The following is a 13,755-nucleotide window of genomic DNA, read 5'->3' as shown; positions in this document are numbered from 1 at the left end:
CTATTATTAATACCTTCGTAATCTAAAGCAGACTTTGCAGTTTCTTTATTCATCATGAGCCCTACACCCTGTCTATATTCCCCATCCTTTCTGCCTGACTAAATAACTTCTATATCACCTCATTTCATGTTTCCCTCCCCTGGGACGTGAGTTTCAGAATCTCCTGATAAGTCCAGTTTGAAGTTTCTGAATTCGTCAGTAAAAATGTCAATGCGATTGTTATTTTGTAACATTGTAATATACCAAGTTGCAATTTTCATATTAAATCATTGAAATTATTTTCGCCTGAGGAAAAGCAATGGCCCCAGAACCAGCGTAGGACAATGACTAACACATTTTCTCAAGTATAAACCAAGCATTTAAGCTGGTCTAGAACCGGACAGCAAGGAGTCGCTGGGACCTTCAATTAAATGGAGTCTTGGTGCAATCCTGGGCCTATCTTGGCCACAATATGGTTTTCCACACATGGTAATGCACTTCTACCAACAAGAATTGAAATTCTTCTCGGACAATCTCAAGCCTATTACCCCCGACTCAATATATATTCTTGCCTACAAATATGCTACTTATGCTACTACGGGGAGGAGACCCATAGTAGATAAATTATTTAGGAAGAGTTAAATCAGTCCCAAAAAATCCCACCTAAAGAGACCAAGCCCTGAAGAATTGTCCATTGATCAGAATCCATTGCAAATGCTGTGTCGTTTACTAGCCCATAATTTCCTTGAGGGCAGAGCTCGTCAAGGTCACTCCATTGTGCGTTACCCATCACCTTGCTTGGTGTGAGGCTAGGAGATGTTAACACCGCTTTGAGGTGTGCTGACGGATTTCCTATGCTAACTAAGAATGGAGGGTCGAATTTCACTTCCTAGAACTCTACCACCGCCGCAGAAATGTCCAGGTTTAGCTTGACCCTTGCTCACACCTAGTGTCACCAATAGGCTTCAGGAAGGGGATCAATAGGTCACAGAAGAAATGGTGAGAATAGTCAAAGCAAAACCTAAATAACCTTTTTGTCGTTGAATAATGGAACTTTATTTGTATTATCTAAGTCGTGTGATTGCCAATGTAATACAAAATGATTCGATTTTAAAATCTTTGAGTACTCATAAGTCTTTTTATTAAATTTAGATGTTTAGACAGACATTGAAATTATTTCACGATATCCAAAACCCACATTTTCTTACGTTACAGGAAGTGAATTGCTAGGGGGCTGGGGCAAATGGAGTTCTCGTTCACCCCCAAGATTTGGCCAAAATTGCGCCTCTGAGGACAGAAGTATAAATGGTTATTTTTTGGAGGGAGGATAATTTCACGTCGAATCGGCTTAGAAAAAAAAATGAATTAACCTATACGAGTCAGCCTTTGTCACCTCCGACAAAATGGGTGGAATTATATTCCTATTTATATTGTTGTTTTGAAGCGGTTTGAGCTGAATGCGTTTGAGTTGTGTTGAATAGGGGTTTAATTAAATAGGGGCTGAGTTGAACGAGGGTTGAGTACACAGAGGTTGAGTCGAATGAGGGTTGACCTGAATGGGTTTGACCTGCATGGATATTGAGTTGGATGAGGGTTGAGTTGAATTGGCGTTCAGTTGGAAGAGGGTTCAGTTAGATGAGGGCTGATGTGTACCAGTATTTAATTAAGAAGGGTTTCAGTTGCACGAGAGTTCAGTTTTACAGGTTTTAGTTAAACGATGGTAGAGTTGCAGGAGGGTTCAGTAAAACGGGGATTGAGTTACACTAGGGTTCAGTTACACGGTGGTTGAGTTGCACGACGGTTCAGAAAATCATGTTCAGTTGCACGGGGTTAAGTTACATGGGGGTGTAGGTGCACCTGGGGTTCAATTGCTTGGGGTTCAGTCACATGATGGTTCTGGTACACGCACACTAGTATCTTTGTTTTTGGCTATTCACAGGTTCATTGGCTTTTACCTCTTTATATCAATTAATGTAAAAAAAACACTTCTTCAACAAAAGATTTTTTTCAAATAAAAGTAGTACTGCAATAAACCAAAAACGAGCAGAAATACAGTGAAAGAATAGTTCAACCGTAAAATGAATCATTTTAATAAATGAATGAAACCCAATTACAATAAATAATCGCGTCACACTTAAAACAAACAGAATTTACCACATACAAGAGAAGAACGATCGCCTCTATGGTGGACCAGGCTGATATTCTAAGGACCAGACCGTCAGTTGCACTTTCCTGAAAACAATTTTTATTCCGAGCTCTATTTTTTTATGTGTCAACTAATCTACTGGAAACAACTAATGAAATTTAGACTGACAATTCAATATCGGTTGAAGTTTATTCCTAAGAGTCTCAGCAATTTCAGAGTTATTAACGATATAAAAGAGAAAAAGTTTCAAATGCATTTTGTTTTAATAAAGCGGAAATGACGTTCTGGTATTTAGGAGGCATAGGGAGTGTTAGCCTTACTCGTTTTTCTCGTAATTTCTGTTAGTCTCAACTTTGACTTGATCATTTATTGTAATTTCTTTTTGTTGAGAGTTTCATTTATTTATTAATTGTGACTTAAGTTTGTTCTACGTTTGAATGATATGTTGACTTTTCTGCTCTTCTTTGGTTTAATATACCTCTATGAGAATTTTGTACATAGGTTTGGTTCAAGATCCCCTCAACATGCCTTAAAAGATTTTCCTTAATATCCTTAGCAATTCTAGAAGTATTGCGTATGCGTTCCTTTGGAACCAGGATACACATTGTGTCTTTCGGTATAGTTCAACATGCCTAGTAACAAACCTGAAACTTCTGTTGCAATACCCTTTTGTTGTCTCTGGGATACGGCAAAGACATTCTTTGACAATCTCATGCTTTACAGATGGTTTCTTTTCTAAGGCTCAAGAAAAGTACTAGGCCCCAACCTGTGCAGGACAAGCACTGATACTTATTTTTTTATTTAATTGATATTTTCTACTTTTATTAAATACTCTGCTCCAAATCAGTTGCATTCTGCGGCACTGAAACAGTTGAGCATTCTTTGTTTCCAAATTTTACGATGTTTTGGATTTTGAATTAATCTTGGCCGACTAATAATAAATATCAAATCATTCACATTGCTTTTCTTTTAGCTATCTTTGCGCAATCGATCTGGTTCTTTTCTTTTCTCATATCAAAAACAGCCTAATAACGCAAACTTGGAATAGTTAATAATGGAGAGACCTAACCACTAAGAATGGGAAAACTAGGGTAGTGCAGTTACCACAATGAATGGGAACAACATCAGCGCAATTATAGATCACAAACTTAGAGTTATCTGCATTAAGCCGCTTACTTCTATCTACATATATAAGGTCAGACAGTTTATGTCGTTTTGTTTTTTAAGGAGTTTTCCTGCAGTTTCCTATGCTATAACTTCACAAATAGAGAGCCATTTGTTTCGATAAAAAAAAAGTTTCTTAAAAGATCTATTAAGAAGCTAACGCTGCTATCCGATGTTTTGATTTATTGTGCCAATATTAATGTTGAAGCTTCACAGGAAGATTTGTTGTGAAACATTCGACTGTGAATGTCACCAATATGACTTTTAGGGGGGGGGTTAACATCAAAAACACTAAATATATACCAAAATAAATGTTTTAGGACTGGAACTATTATTTCAGCAAGAATTTAAGCCATATAAAGGCTTCTCCCCAAATTTAGAAAATGTGTTTATAAATCCTTAACGTGTCAACTTCTAGCGTAAATTGACATATATACGGTTGTTTTTCTGTAGATGGTATTGACTTGAGCCTATTACGTTGTGCCGAAGATTTGCTCTTGAGTGGAACCTTGCTCATCAACCTATAGGCTAATATTGACCTTGCTCTCAAGAGTTATGTAATCATTGGCTTAACAGTTCACTTATTCTCAGTCTTTATTCGTTAACATTGAAAGAGAGAAGATCTTTCCTGGATCGAGTTCCAAATATTTTGGTATCACCTACGGAGGAAATGTGTGAAGTTCAGGCCTTCAAGCAGTTGACCAAGTCATTTTGGTCTAAATTTAGGCTACGCAGAATCTGTAGCCCTTAAATTAAATGCAAATAATATAGTTTGTTTTGCTTTTTTTCAGCAGCAGCACTCCCCAGCATTTGCTACATTTCCCAATATGACATTGGTTTTTAATGTGAATAAGCTTCGTACTTTTTCATGCTTCCAAAAGGACCTTCAGTGTCTAAATGGCCTTTCATTGTACCTACGACACATGTAGTTTGTTTAGATAAATACCAAATCAATGACCCTGTTCTGTTTGTTTCTGAATTATAAGACAGTCGGTACAACAGTACTGAATCTTTGTTTTTTTACATACTATTGATATTTTTCCCTAAAGTTTGTGCGATAATAACTGTTATTTTTGTTATACATTTTTTTTATATCTTTAGAAGGTATTTTTCAAATTTATTTTCTTCAAATTTCAGGACTGCTGGCTAACATAGGTAGTGCAATCGCGATGCCTAAGTAATGAGCGATATGGGACAATGTATTTTTTTTTAGTCCAGGGCACTTAGAACAGAATGAGTTGTCGTAAGATTTTCAATGGGGGCTCATTCGATTGCAAATTACAAGTTCTATTGCCCAAGTTATAAATAGCCCCCCTACCACGCCCATTATTTCCTTAAATCCATTCAATCAAATTTTGAGATAGTCATTTTGTTCAGCGTAGTTGAAAGTTCCAGTCATTATGTCTTTGAAGATTATCCCTGCCCCCTCAGAGCCCTAGAGGCAAAGATTATAAGTTATGCTCCGGGGGCATATAAGGCTTTTATGGAAAGGGTGATAGCATAAACCTCGGAAGGGGATCATTAAATCGGGAAATTGAAAGGTTTAGTTTCCTTTTAATAGTCAAAAGTAATCGGAGGGCATTTAGTCGCCCCCCTCACCCATCACTTCCCCAAATAGATCCAATAAAAATTTTGGGGAAGTCATTTTATTAGCATATTTGAAAGATCCAGTAAATATGTCTTTGGGGGGTCACAACGCTCACCCCCCCCCCTCGTGGCCCTCAGGACAAGAGCTATAAGTTATATTAATTGTCCATTGTTGACATTTGAGATGTTTATTGAAAGGGCAGTCGCATAAACTGTGGATGTTGCTCATTCAATTGAAAGTCAGAAGTCTTAGTTATTGCACCCGATAGAATTTTGAAATAGTCGTTTTGTTAAAAGTAGTCGAGGAATCATGTAGAAAGTGCTTCGGGGTTGAAATAGCCTCTCAGAACTTGGGGACAAAGGTTGTAAGCTATGCCCCGAAGCAATTTAAGGTTTTTATAGAATTGATGGTCATATAAACTTTGGATATGACTCATTTGATTACAAATTGAAAGTTATTGTGCTCTTTTTAAAAGTCAAAATTGTTTTAAGGGCAGCCAACACTGTTCCCTCTCACAACCATCAGTTTCAAACAAGCATCCAATCAAAATTTTGAGACGTCTAGATTCCTCAGTATTGTTGAAAGATTTTGTAGTTAGGCCTTTATGGGCGTCCACCCCCTCACAGCCCCCAGAACAAACGCAGTAAGTTAGGCAATTCGTTCACTGTTTCCATAAAATACATATTATTGGCAGGGGTGTAGCTTCAACATTCTATTGGGGGCAAGAGGGGGTCCGCATCCAGGGAGTCAAGGAGCATGGGATATCCCTAAGAGGAAATAGATTTTAAAATATTTCTGAAAACACAAGCCTAAATGTGTTTTCAAAATGTCAGCGAACTTGTTTTAGAAAATTATTTTATAATGGATACTGAGCACCCAATGAAAAAAAAGGTTAAGGTGGCCTGGGCCTGCCCTTAGTCTGCTATAGCACATTTCTCTTCAAGCAGCAATGAAGAAAAGTTACTACTTAGCAAAGGTGTAACTTTGTTAATTTGATGAGATTACATAATAAACACACTCTAAACAAACAAAATTCAGTACTGGTGCTTAACCTTTTTAAAAATTAGCAACAATGTCTTTCTGCAGACAATAGAAGCATAGTGTAAACAAGTTTCTGGGGGGTGGGGGCGAAGTTGAATGTCGCATACACTTGGCTTTCTCTTTGGCTCTTTCTCTTAACTCTACTTTTTTAAAACAGTAAAAAACTTTAGCGTAAAGAGTGGGGTGTTGATGAGGAAGCATCTCCGTTCATATACGAAGTAATTTCTGTTCGTTTTAAGTTTTAATGTCGCTCCTTACTTTCCGTTAGAAAACTTGTTTTTTTTATTTAATTTCTAAACGTTTTTGAATCAATGGATGTTTTGATTTTGGCTCTCCGCAGATGAATAGTTAAAACGAAATTTGCATATTTATTTATTTTTTTTGCTAAATGGCTTTCTCATTGTTTTGATCGAATGATTTTGAGAAAAAAAGGAGCGGGGGAGGAAGCCTAGTTGCCCTCTGATTTTTGGTTACTTAAAAAGGCAACTAGGATTTTTATTTTTTTTACGAATGTTTTTATTAGTAAAAGATATACGTAACATACAAATTAGCTTACGTAGAGAACTTCTGTATTCTCATGTTTTTATTACGTATACAAAGGGGTTCACCCCCTCGTCAGAACCTCGCTCTTTACATTAAAGCTTAAATTTTATTCCAATTTCTTAAGAATGACCCCTGAATCACAAAAGTCGTAGAATAAATAGTTGAAATTACTTAAAATACTTTAGTTTAAAAAGAACAAGGTATAAGGAGGAGGTGAGCCCATTATAAGCGTAATAATTTCTGTTCGTTTTAAATTTTAATGCTTCTCCTTACTTTCAGTTGAAAAAACTTTTTCATATTTAGTTTTTCATTGTATTTTTTTAAATAATGCTAGATAATCCTGCGCCTCCTTCATGAAAATTTTCTTCCCCCATGACAAATTCCTCCAAGGAAAGTTCCACCAACATATTCCCCTCTTCTCAACTCCTCCCCCAACCTAAAAATCCCCCTGAAAACGTCTGTACACTTCCAAATAACCATTACTATATGTAAGCACTGCTCAAAGTTTGTAACTTGTGGCCCCTCCCACGGGGACTGTGGGTTAGTAAGTCGTCTCCAATGACATAGTTATAAGTTTTTTTTTTACTAAATTTTTGACTAAGGCTTTTTGACTAAGATTTTTCGACTAGTATGCTGAATAAAATGTCTATCTCAGAATTTTGATCTGGTGACTTTGGGAAAATAATTAGCATGGGAGGGGGCCTAGGTACCCTCCAATTTTTTGATCACTTAAAAAGGGCACTAGAACTTGTAATTTCCGTTAGAATGAGCCCTCTCGCGAGATTCTAGGACCACTGGATCGATACGATCACCCCAGGGGAAAAAAACAAATAAACACGCATCCGTGATCTGCCTTCTGGCAAAAAATACAAAATTCCACATTTTTGTAGATAGGAGCTTGAAACTTCTACATTAAGGTTTACTGATACGCTGAATCTGGTGGTGTGATTTTTGGTGAGATTCTATCATTTTTAGGAGTTGTTTTCCCCTATTTTCTAAAATAAAGCAAATTTTTTTTCTTCGATTCTTTTGATGTAGCTATTGATATCAAAATTCCATTTTTTAGAGTTTTGGTTACTATTGAGCCGGGTCGCTCCTTACTACAGTTCGTTACCACTAACTGTTTGATAAGAGAATCTGGAGCTATGCTAGAGTTTCAATTAAATACTGTAAGTAAAAAGTAAAACTTCAAACAGATTATTGGGGCAGATGCCCCCCCCCCTACAAAATTCCATGACCAAGCTAATACTTGTTTGAACTATCTAGCTTTAGTATTAACATTATTATAAAAAGCACTAAGTCTTGCTTTCGTTTTATATAATTTGTTTTTGATTCAGGAGATTATATTCACTATATATACCTTCTTTGTCTTCAATGATTCTATTTCTGTCTTATTTGTAGATGTAGAGGATGTATTCACATCCACTTTCAATAGTTTTAAAGTAAGAAAACCTAATCTTGAACTGATAGATTTTAGGAAGTAAAAGAACCTAAATATCAGGGTAACAAATTAACATGAGCAAACGTGGCGCAAAAGTATAATATTATAGCAATTTTCCATTGACTAGGCTCACTTATTTACTTGACGATAAAGATTCAAAGGCGGTATATTTGCATAAATATTAATGTCGCTCGTGTTAGAAAGGGTAACGGACCAGTGTTTGTCGCGTTTTTTATATAATAACGAGCACTGATTAATTTAAAAAAAGATTATTCGTTTTATTTTCCAAATTATTGGGGGACTAGCGTGCATCTTCAATATGGATTTGAGTATTAACTTGGAATTTTCAGAAATAATTAAAGGGGAAGATCAATTGACCAAAAGGCAATGTGTGCATGTTACTACTACTGCTACGTTTACTACTGCTGCTGCTACTTCAACCACCGGTACTACCTCTATTGCAATGACTTGTAATGTTAAGAGCATCAAGATGAAAATCAAAAAGGTACATAAATATTCAATTTATCAAAAGGATATATAACCAATATCTTAGCAACGGCTAATTTGATCAAGTTTGAACTTCCAGGACTTGATAAGAAAGATGTTCAAATCACCAAAAGGCAATACATATACTACTAACGCTACCACTATAGTTACTATAACTAACGACGCTAAGGGTATTAACGTGAAACTTTTTGGGAACGTTTAGGGAGAGTTCAAATAAACGAAAAAACTATATGCATGCAGGTTTTCAAAAGGGCACATAGCCAATATCATAGACAGTGTCACTCTATAATAGCTAAAAATATCATTTAAACTATTGAAGGAGATAATTTGGTTCAAGATTAAAAGTTCTAGTTCCCTTTTTAAGATAAAAAGACATTGGAGGGCAAGCAGTCCTGCTCCCAAGCTCATTCATTTTCAAAACACGTCCAATCAGAATTTTGATACAGCTATTTTATTTAGAATAGTAAAACAGTCAGGCAGCTATGTCTATAGGGATATTGACCCCTTCAAATTATACAATTGGCCCATTATTCTTTAAAAATTAATGTTCCTTTAAAACCAAATTAAAAAGCACTATGTATGGCTGCCAATAAGAAACCTCAGCAATATATCGAGAACCACTGGGGATTTGAAACTTTCATGGCTACTACTGGTGCTATTTCTGCTCTTACACTTTAAATAAATCAAAATGGTGTTAGTGTACCCGAGTTTTCAAAAAGCATATGTAGGATTGGTTGGTGCGCTGGATTTGGGATCCTTTGTCTGAAAGGACGCCGGTTCGAATCCCAGTGTACCCAATTGTTCAGTTTGGGACGGGAGTCAGTGGCGTGACTCTGTAAGCTTAGCCAGAGTCGACCCAGCTTTAAATGGGTACCTGGAGAAATCTGGGGAAGGTAAACAGGAAGGGTGTGCGAAAGCACAGGATAGTTGGCCCCCAACCCCCCATTGCACTTCCTGGCTGAAGGGCCAAGAAACGGAGATCAGCACCGCCGGTAGGGACTGTAAAGTCTAATGCCGTATCCTTTACCTTACCTTTATATGTAGGATTGTTTGGCAACACTATTAAGTTCTGTTTCTCAGGTCAACTTGAGGAGGTATAAAATTAAGTTAAATAGTACTATTTGTGTCAGGATTAAAGATTGTAAAAAAGTTTCTCCCGCATACAAATAGCCAGCCAAACTATGGATTCTTATAGAAATAAACAGAAAAAAAAATGTGAAATATTAATTTTTTCCATGGAATGACTATGTTATTAAAAACTATCTGAAATAATTAAAAAAAAAATTCCGCAATGCAAGTTTCCAAAGAAAAGTAAAGAGCTCCAATAGGCAAAAGGAGCAAAAATAAACTCAAATAATCTTTCAAGCGTAAAACTACCACAAATCGTCATCAACAAATAAGTGAAACTCGAATCGAACAGATATTATAATAATAGCTGATTCAAACTCAAAACGAGTTAAAATTAACATGAGCAGAGCTGATAGCCTCCATGCTGTCTCAAAACCAGAACACAATTTCCACATTACTGAAAGCAAAATACATTTAAAATTTTTCACTTTTTTCTACTTTAATAAATAAGACAAATATTGAAACTTTAAGGAACAAATTTTAGTATGTTTATTTTAAACCTATAATCCACGGTCACTTATTCTTTTTTTTTTTTGTTTTTTTCCAGTGAAAAAATTTTTGTTCTGCCATGAGAAGGCATAGAGGTTGTCAGTCCTACTTAAGTTTAATTTTGATGGTTTTGAGTTTGTATTGGCTATTTATTGTAATTTCTGTTCGCTTTGGTTTTATTTATTTATTGATGGTGATTTGTGGTAGTGGAGATCTTTACTTTTGTTTGAAAAACTTGTTTTGTGGAAATAGCTTTTTAAATTAATATGCAAAATAAATTCATTTTAAAAGAAAACCTTACCAACGTGAATTTTGGGGGAAGGTTTTTTTAAACACCAATTAAGGGGGAAAACCCACTTTGAATAGCAAATTTGACTCGATTACAGCTGTACACAAACTGCCCACAGCTGTATCTAGCCCCTGAACATTGTAATTGGCAACTGTTAGCGTATTGGGCAGTTTTGCAACGAGGATATCATTTGATTTCACGTAATTGGTTTCTTGGGATATAAAACTCGAATATAAATGTCAATTTTCATCATGCACCTCATGACACAGACTTGGAATATTCAAATTCGACAGGTCAAGAAACTGCGACTCTTATTGTTTAAGTGTATCCATTTTAAAACTGAAAACACAAACTATTTAAAAGTTGAGTTTCCATTGTTGCAAAAAAATCTGGTCAATAAGCTAGAGCTAATTATTGGGCCTCAGTCTTGATTTTACAAGATTCTCGAAAATACGATCCATTTCTTGAAATAATCGATTAAAAAAAATACAACTAAAAGTTTTATGAAAGCGTTAAGCAGAATACTTTTAATTCGGCTTAACAATTACTACTCATAACTTTCCCGGCTGCACTTTCCAGTAGCAACACGAGTTTTAAGTCTAATTTTTGTCTTCTCACAAATACCAGTTAGACAGTTTTCTGCTAATAGCAAATATCGCTGGAAAAAAAAATCCGGTTTAAGCAGTTAGTTTACAAACAACGCCTTTTACTTAGTAGTAACACTGGAAATAAAAATTAATATTAATATATTTAACCTTTTTACCTTTTTTACTTAATTTTCTGACCTTTTCAGGCTAAAATTTTGATACCAGCTTATTGACAGCGGTGCTTTAAGAAGAATCGGTTCGTGGTATTTAAGATTTAAATTTTCTAACCAACATGGATGATTTGGCTAGCATTCTTAATCAGGCTGAACAGCTGACTAATCGTATTGATGGAATTGGAGCGACTCTAGAACTTCCAAGAGTTGATAGAAATTTGAAACAGATATGTGAAGAAACTCAGCAACTTCTAAAAGCTGGAGGACAACCTGCTGGACTTGGGCAACAGGATGTTAATGCGTAAGATTAAAGCAAACAATTCCTTTTTCCTGTGCCAAATTCAACCTATTTTTTTTTTATTAATGGTAAGGGAATAGGGTAAAATTCTAGTTTAGTGACTTCTTGCTATCTTAGAAAGGGGTTAGGTTAGGAAAATGAAACTTTCAGGGTTGGGTATACAGGCTAAAGTATGGCCCAGGAAGTTATTTTGAAGTAGCCTACCTACAGTAAAATTCTAGTTAATTGACTTCTTGCTATCTTGGAAAGGGTTTATGTTAGGAAAATGAAACTTTCAGGGATGGGTCCACAGGCTAAAGTATGTCCTGAGAAGGTATTTTGAAGCACCTACTCTTTCTCCCTCTAGAGGGCCTTGACCTTTGATCACCTTCAAAAATATGTGTTTTATAAAAGTGAAACCTTGCAACATAGATCTTCTGCTTGAATGAAGCACAACAAAATTGTTTTCAGCTTCACAATTTTGCTCAATCTCAATTAATAAGATTTTAAAGATATGCAAATACATTTCCTAAATTTTGAAAAAAAAAACAACACTGATATGGCTCAGAATTCTACTCAAATAACAGGAATTGCATTTTTCAGTACTAAAGGCAGAGAAAAAGCAACTGGTAACTGAAAATTAAAGTAAAATGTTGTTTTGTCAAAATTTCAATAGGTATAGACCTGTCATGTAGGCAAGTTTCAGGACCCTCTAGAGGGAGAAGGAGTGGAGGTGGGTACTTTAAAATACTTTCCCAGGACATAGTTTAGCCTGTAGACCCATCCCCAAAGATTTCATTTTCCCAACTTAATCCCTTTTTGAGATGGCCTAGCATAAAGTCACTAAACTAGACTTTAACCAGGAAAAGTAGCCTTTTATCTATCATTTGCCACCTCTGAAATAAAGATACTAAACGAATTAAAGCTGATTAGCCTAGCACCATTAGTTTCAGAACTTTATGGTGGTAAAATTCTAGTTTAGCTGCTTTTTGCTATCTTGGAAGATGGTTAGGAAAATTAAATAGTAAATATTGAGCAGTTCATATTCTTGATGTACAAGAAAAGTGAACATAGCTTACCACTAGATGTCATCTTTTATGCTCCTTCTGAATATAATGGGCCTAGTTAGGTAAAATTCTAGTTAATTGACTTCTTGTTATCTCAGAAAGGGCTTAGGTTAGAAAATGAAACTTTCAGGGATGAATATACAGACTAAAGTATGTCCCAGGAAGATATTTTGAAGCAACTACCTTCACTCCTTCTCCCTCTAGAGGCCCTGACCTTTAAAATATGTGTGTTATAAAAGTAAAACCTTGCAAAATAGATCTTCTGCTTAATTGAAGTACAACAAAAAAATTTTCAGCTTCATAACTTTGCTCAATTCCATTTTATATGGTTTTAAAGGTATGCAAATACAATTCCTTAATTTTGAAAAAAACATTGATATGGCTCAAAATTCTACTCAAATAACAGGAATTGGATTTTCAGAACTAAGGGCAGAGAAAAAGCAACTAGTAACTGAAAATTAGGGTAAAATGTTGTTTTGTCAAAATTTCAATAGGTCACCTGTCATGTAGGCAAATTTCAGGCCCCTCTAGGGGGAGAAGGGGTGCAGGTGGGTACTTTAAAATACCTTCACAGGACATAATTTAGCCGATAGACCCATCCCTGAAAGTTTCATTTCCCTAACCTAAACCCTTTCTGAGATAGCAAGAAGTCAATTGACTTGAATTTTACCCTAGTTGCTTTTCTTGCAAATTTAATTTTAAGCCTGTTTAAGACCCTTGAAAATAGTAATTTCAGTCTTTAATTTTGGATATAAAAATGGGTTATAACATTTGTTTCAAACTTACTAGGTTATTTCATTATAAATTCATTTTTTAAAAGTTGTATAGTTCACAAAAATTGATTTGTCCAGATTAAGTTGAATGAAAAATTAAAACAAATCTGCCATGTTTTCTTCTTATTCTCTTTGGCTGCTTATAAACTTTCATTTCACCTATATGTTGAAAAATATTAAAGCCACCTGAAGAAACATGGCAGATAGAAAAATGGAGAAATTTTGTATGCAACTTAATTATGACAAATCAATGCTTTAAGATTATATGACTTTAACAAAATGGATATGTTCCTAGCCTATAATGAAATAGTAAGTTTGAAACCAATGTTTCAACCCTTTTTATAAAAAAAAAACATAGAAAGAAATTATCATTTACAAACGTCCAAAAAAAGGCAAATTTGCTAGATAAGGAATTGTTATATTCAGAAAAAACATAAAAAATGGCACTAGTGGTATGTTCACTTTATTTATTGATCAATAATATGAACTGCTCAATATTTACCAATTAAACTTTCAGGAATTGTCTATATACTAAAGTATGCCCTTGGAAGGTATTTTGAAAT

The 13,755-nt window shown here is 35.2% G+C and overlaps 1 protein-coding gene across 1 annotated transcript in view; it reads left to right on the top strand.

The window, feature by feature from the left end:
* Positions 1-11,143: 11,143 nt before the first annotated feature.
* The window catches only part of LOC136028198 (nuclear pore complex protein Nup93-like), a 73,966-nt gene continuing 71,354 nt past the window's right edge, over positions 11,144-13,755 (top strand). Inside the window, exon 1 of the mRNA XM_065705913.1 lies at positions 11,144-11,376. Within this exon, the coding sequence (XP_065561985.1) occupies positions 11,195-11,376 (182 nt within the window). The 5' untranslated portion in view covers positions 11,144-11,194. The remainder of the gene's footprint in view (positions 11,377-13,755) is intronic.

The sequence above is a fragment of the Artemia franciscana genome, chromosome 6, assembly GCF_032884065.1.
Source record: "Artemia franciscana chromosome 6, ASM3288406v1, whole genome shotgun sequence".
Classification (NCBI taxonomy): Eukaryota; Metazoa; Arthropoda; class Branchiopoda; order Anostraca; family Artemiidae; genus Artemia; species Artemia franciscana.
This window is presented reverse-complemented; position numbering and strand designations above follow the sequence as displayed.